This window comes from Synchytrium microbalum (genome assembly GCF_006535985.1).
Source record: "Synchytrium microbalum strain JEL517 chromosome Unknown SmJEL517_scf0036, whole genome shotgun sequence".
NCBI lineage: Eukaryota > Fungi > Chytridiomycota > Chytridiomycetes > Synchytriales > Synchytriaceae > Synchytrium > Synchytrium microbalum.
Window position 1 is genome coordinate 231,370 of NW_022158385.1, and position 6,000 is coordinate 237,369.

Consider the following 6,000-nt stretch of genomic DNA (forward strand, 5'->3'; position numbering starts at 1 on the left):
ACTTTCATCAAGCGAGCAGACCAACTTGCTATTCACGTATATACCAACTCTTCCAACAAAATGGCACGCAACACAGAATTGAGCAAGCAAGGATCCACACCCAACGCTTCCAAGGACTCCAAGGCAAACCTAACAATTGAATCTACTAGGCCAAACTACTATAAAGGTGTTGCAGAGCCAGTGAATGCAATAGCATCATCGTCGATTGTTGGAATGGGAGAGTTGGACAGGATTAGGGAGTGGGCAGCTCGTGGACCCAATGATACTGATGATGAGGTTGCGAGAGAGAAACTAGAGGTATGCAAGTTGTAGTCTTGTGAAGTTGCTTTCTAAGTTATACTGTTCTTCTATGTGATGTTTTTTGTGCAATCGAAAATCATAACTTGTACGAAAGCTGACCTTGTTTTAACGAATTAATTCACAATTCCTTCTAGCTACACGCCAAATCAATGAAAATGGTTGGAAAATGGGCCAACACTGTAATGGGAAAGCGTATGAAACGTCTTGCTCAACGTGAAGACCGTATGCGTCTGATTGAGGTAGGGGGGATGAACCAAGTTGCCAAACAACCACAGTCAATCCAAATGCTCAAGATGCGCGCCCGTACTAATAATATTCTATATGATTATATAGGAGGAAAAGCTTAGACAAGATCAAGAGTGGGCAGGCATACTAAAGGAAGAGAGGAAGGCTCGTATTGAGAAATCTCAAAAACAGCAATTCTACGAATCTGATCGAGTTAGAGAGCTAAATTCGAAATTGCTACTGGCTGCTGTTATGCAGGTGAGAAAATCTCGTAATTGAAAACAGAGACGACGGGTTCTTTTGGGCTATTGCAATGCATGGATGTCTTATTCAACAATAATGTATAATAACATAACTTCTTCACCAGGAACGTGAACTCCAAATCTCCCTCCGCAAAGAACGTGAAGCCCTACTCCAAACCGTCGACGACGCACGCATAGCCCAAGGAATCGAAAAATCCAAAAGGGAACAAGAAGCCGAAGACGCTAAACGTGATGCACGCAAAGCATCCATCCGCGACACCGCCTTGCACCAAGTCTCTCAAGCACAGCGCAAACATTCACAAGAAGACGCCGAACGTAAAGCATTGAAGTCTTTCTATGCCGGACAGGATAAACTGCATGCAGAAGAAATGAAGACTCTAAATGCTACCAAAAAAGTGAAACATGTGGAGGATGCACATGTGTTTAGTGAAGAGTTGCAGGAGTGTATTAGGCAGAAACAGAATGTTAAGGATCATGATAGGGAGTTGGATGCTGCTGCGAGTGTAAGGAATGATGTGTTTAATCATCGCAAATCTGCTATAGCGAGGAGGCGTGGTGAGGTTGATAAGGAGCGAATGAAGTAAGTTTTGATTGTCCTTACCGTCTTTGTGTGTTTGGAGAGCCTACGCTGTCTTTCGTCCTGCGCCTCAAACAACTTACAAACACCATTTACATTTGCCTTTTTCTCGCCAACTTCAATAGACAACGCCAAGAAGCAATTGACGCCACTGCCGAACTCGTCGCCAGCTACGAGCAAAAACGATTTGCACAATTGGATTGCTTCCTCTCGAAAATGTCTGCTCCACGACGAGGACGTTCAGCCAAGGAAGAAGTCAATCAAAAGACTCGTGCTCGACAATTGGAAGCAATTGAAGAGTTCCGCCAACAGCAGGTACTATAGGTTATATGTTTTGTGGTTTGAGTGCTGGAATGTCATGATTCAGTCCTGCGGCAGTATTTTTTTGCGGTGCTACCAGTCAACTCACTCACTCTCTCTCTGTTTCATCACATTTCCATAGATCACAAGACGCCACGAACGTGAACAGCAAGCACACGAAGAATCACGTCGTGCAAGACTGGAACTCGATACCAGATTTGCACAATTCAGACATGAAATCCAGGACAAATCAAAGACGACATTTGAAAAAGCTAATGAGATCAAGCAGTTTAATATGCATCTGGCTGTAAGATTGCATACCACACACTTTCGGATTATTTTTTGCGTGGAAACTCACACACCTTGTGATTTGTCTAGTTGGAAACGCGAAAGAGTCAATCCAACGAGGTTGATTCTAAATTAATGTATCAAGCTAAATTGTTGGAGATTCGGGATCACGAGGAGGAGGAGTTTGAAGAGGTAATGTCCAATTGCTTTAAAATGAGATTCCTTATGAGGTTTTTGTTGAGCTTGGCAGGTTTGAAATATTGAAACATCTCACGCCCTCTCTGCAAACCCTTAGTATGCTGCTTCCCTGTTACGAGAATGGGTCGAAGCAGGACGAGATGTAGCACCAGTTCTACGTGCAATTCAACAATCGAATGGATTGAAGATTCGTATTCCAGTTGGAATGCCCAAACCGTTGAATACTTCTGCTCGATTAGGATTCACTCCTTGAGTAGTAGTTGTTTAAAAGAAAAAACTAAGTTAGAAATCACTTGTATCATACTAAATCCATCAGCATTCATTGTAATCATAACACATAACCGAAATAACAAGACACACAAATAATTTTGAATCAAACGAAATGTGTATTAATGCAAAATCTGTTTGTGAGAAATCATAGCCGACAAAAAAAAGAGATCCTATGATCTTTGATGGATGTGTACATCTGCAATATATTACCAAAAACACTCCCAAGGTACCAAAAACTCGTTCAATTAATTCCAGCAGCACCCATTAGCAATCTATTGTAACCACACCACCACCCAACACCAACATACCAAGCACACAACAAATACTTTTGAATCATCAAGAGAAATGTATTTATGAATGCATGTGTGAAATTCCCAACCAACAAAGAAAAAGAGATTATTAATGGCTCCATAATATTCTACAATATACTCCACAACTCCTCAAAAGCATTCGTGATCTTTGAGCAAGTGACTGCCGCCGATAATGGGAAATCCGATACGGATATCTTCTCATCTACAAGTCCATCGGCGAATTCGTCAGGACCAGCAGCCATGGCTCCTATAAAGACCACGATGGATGTGTCTTTCGGTAGTGTTGTTACGTAGGATGATAGGCGGGTTGTTGGTGCGTCTCCTGATAGAGCTGTGTGTGGAAGAGCGATGTGCGAGTTGAGTGAAAGGAGAAGGTGTAGAGAGGCAAAAAAAAATGAATCTAACAGTAGATGCATACGTACTGATTTTGTAAGCGTTTGTTGGCAGATGGTCCTGTACTGGGTTTTTCACGACCTTGAGGAGTTTGTCTGGACCGTTGACTGAGCGTATACTCAGTTTGTGGAGCAGTTGGACTAGATCAATGGAAAATAAATATCTCAGGTCTTGATTTTTGAGACCAGCGATTAATTACTTGCAAGCTCAAATTCAATGATAATGCCCTCCTAAATGCTGTATACATACCCATCAAGCCCGCGAATCTCTTGAATGTCCTCGGTATTCTGACCTGAGGGTTGATTTCAATCAATACATTTTTGGTAGTTCGTACATAGACTTGTAGCAGGCCCGATTTGTTGAGTGGACTGTCTAGTAATGCTAGCAAGCACTAATGCGGTATGAGATAAGGAGAAAGTGTTAGAGAGAATCTGTCGGTAAAGTCAAGCAAAAAAAGCGACCACAACTGAGCCCACGATGCTCGACACAATACGACAGCAACAATGCAACTCCACGTCTGCTATTCTTTACCTAAATGTTAAATGAAAGTCAGAATGGCGAGCAAAAGACGCTAGATCAGATCAGCTGGATTGCTTTAAACAACAAGACACATTCCAGTGCAATGAGAACCAATGACAGCACACGTACCTGATGAGTGATGTCAGGCCTTGAGTCAGCGATGTCTCTTCCATGTTTGCGGAGGATATGTTGGTGGTCGTCGCAGTTCAGCAGAGCATAGTGGCCTTCCTTGCCCTTGCCCAATTTGACTGTTTCCAATGATGCCTGTTCAAGGACTACTATTAATCGTTTGGCATTATCCTTTTCTAGTTTGGTTTTCGGCAGCTTGGGTGCTCGTAACGGCGCTACGTTGTCCATTCCTATTATATTGTCAACTGCTGATGACTTCGAAAAAAAAAAAAAAGTTAAGATGACAAGGTTATACCGCTCGTGAGTCAAAGGACAGTGTTTGGAACGTGATATTCGATTATTTTACACGTAAAAAATCACCTACATGCTCCTACTTTAGTATGCGGCCTTTGTATTTGAACGAAAAAAAGGTTAGCATCGACGTGGCAGGACTGGATTTGTAAAACCCAGTTGCAGCAAAGAACACGCATTGTCTGCCGACCAACTTACTGTAAACTACTGCAAATTCACATATCTTCTCTTACTTACCGCTACTCTGTCGTACAAAATGGTCCACTTTGTCCCTACAAACTCGGACCTATCTGGCAAGACTTACATTATCGTATGCCCTGAAGATCGCTTATGGTTATACTTGTTTGATACTCTTCCAAAATGAAAACGAGTGCTCTTCCTCATACGAACTACATCTCTTGTTGCAAGCATTGACATTTGCTCCACTTGATCTACTAGACTGGTGCAAACGCTGGTATTGGCAAAGAGGCTGCACGATGGATTGCCGCTCACAAGGCAGCCAAAATCATCATGGCTGGTAAACGATGAGCATCCGTCCAACTTCACTCTCACTTCCAAGCTGACATTTCTTTTGGTTTGCCACAAGTACGAACTCCTGCCAAAGCTGAGGCCGCAAAGAACGAAATCATATCAAAAACTGGTGTAGATCCCAATGTCATTGAAATCCGCAAACTGGATTTGGCTAGCTTGGCGTCTGTGCGAGAGTTTGCTGCCGGAATCGTCAGTGACAAGAGGCCTGTTGACGTGCTAATCAACAAGTAAGATAGTGATATCCCTTAACCTCGTCCAAACTGGATAGCCAACCAACCTCTGCTTGTAGCGCTGGAATGACAAACGCACTTGGACCACAACGAAAGACCAGCGATGGTTTCGATGAGACATTCCAGAGCAACCATTTAGGTCACTTCTTGTTGACTTTGCTCCTAATACCTGTACTGGCTGAAACTGCTAAAGGCAAACCAGCTGGATCAGTTCGTATTGCTAACGTCTCGTCGGATCTACACTTTAGGGTATGCGAGCGTCCTTCGTGTCATTTTTTTCGCACAGTCTTGCTAAGCTGCTGATACTTTTTAGGGTAAAGTGGATTTAGGAAACCTGAATGGTGAAAAGAAGCCCATCAATGGCAATGTTCAATGTGAGTTATGCCTGTTAGCAAGTGGCAGGCGGAGGTAATACGATTAGTGCTTAAAAACCATTTATTCCAGATTGCAATACCAAACTCATGAATGTGCTCTTTACTCGGGAATTGGCTCAGCGATTGGAGAAACATAACTTGAACATTACCACAACCTCCCCTCAGTAAGATCTTCATCCCTCGTCAAATTCCTCACATTCGCATCACCAACACTTTTTACTCGCATCTACCAGACCTGGATTCACAATATCAGACCTAGGCTCAGACCGTACATCATCCAACGGATTCCTATACGGCATATTCACCACAGTACGAAACCTCGTTGGACGAACCACCGAGCAAGGAACCGCCACGATCATAGAAGCTGCTACTGCACCAGCTGCTGGTAAAACCAATGGTGCCTACTGGACTGATATGAAGGCATATCCAGCACATAAAGATGCTGATAATGCAGATTTGAGGAAGAGGTTTTGGGATGTGTCGGTGAAGATGGCTGGATTGGAGGCTGATCCTTTGCCATAAGACTGTGGTAACGCTGGCTTTCTTTTCTTTGCAGGGTGAAGGCATTTCTTGTTGTATTCTTTAGAAATTTATATTGTCGGGTCTCGACAATATTAAATGTTACAACAAATTTTTATCGCATCAGTTGGGTTTGTGGAAGTAGATTGATTTCGTGCAATGAACACTGCTACACCAAAAAGAAAAATGAACCCGCCGACACAAACTTGGCTACTCAACCTTTCAGTCCGTCAAGAACTGTCAAGGCCATGCTTTGCAACCTTTAGATGAACGATTCAGTAA

The 6,000-nt window shown here is 42.9% G+C and overlaps 3 protein-coding genes across 3 annotated transcripts; 2 read left to right on the top strand and 1 right to left on the bottom strand.

Moving 5' to 3' along the window:
• Positions 1-60: 60 nt before the first annotated feature.
• On the top strand, positions 61-2,404 carry SmJEL517_g04831 (uncharacterized protein; the record flags this gene model as incomplete). The annotated part of the gene is made up of 8 exons (XM_031170759.1): positions 61-297; positions 435-539; positions 634-783; positions 893-1,368; positions 1,491-1,680; positions 1,808-1,972; positions 2,044-2,145; positions 2,249-2,404. 8 exons carry the CDS (start codon positions 61-63, stop codon positions 2,402-2,404), a joined length of 1,581 nt encoding a protein of 526 aa, XP_031023283.1.
• A 435-nt stretch (positions 2,405-2,839) lies between these two features.
• On the bottom strand, positions 2,840-4,001 carry SmJEL517_g04832 (uncharacterized protein; the record flags this gene model as incomplete). The annotated part of the gene is made up of 5 exons (XM_031170760.1): positions 2,840-3,063; positions 3,155-3,265; positions 3,375-3,506; positions 3,602-3,656; positions 3,774-4,001. The coding sequence occupies 5 exons, from the start codon at positions 3,999-4,001 to the stop codon at positions 2,840-2,842; spliced, it is 750 nt and encodes a 249-aa protein (XP_031023281.1).
• A 319-nt stretch (positions 4,002-4,320) lies between these two features.
• On the top strand, positions 4,321-5,721 carry SmJEL517_g04833 (uncharacterized protein; the record flags this gene model as incomplete). Its single annotated transcript, XM_031170761.1, has 7 exons — positions 4,321-4,374; positions 4,503-4,581; positions 4,651-4,822; positions 4,885-5,074; positions 5,139-5,199; positions 5,270-5,363; positions 5,433-5,721. 7 exons carry the CDS (start codon positions 4,321-4,323, stop codon positions 5,719-5,721), a joined length of 939 nt encoding a protein of 312 aa, XP_031023282.1.
• Positions 5,722-6,000: the final 279 nt, after the last annotated feature.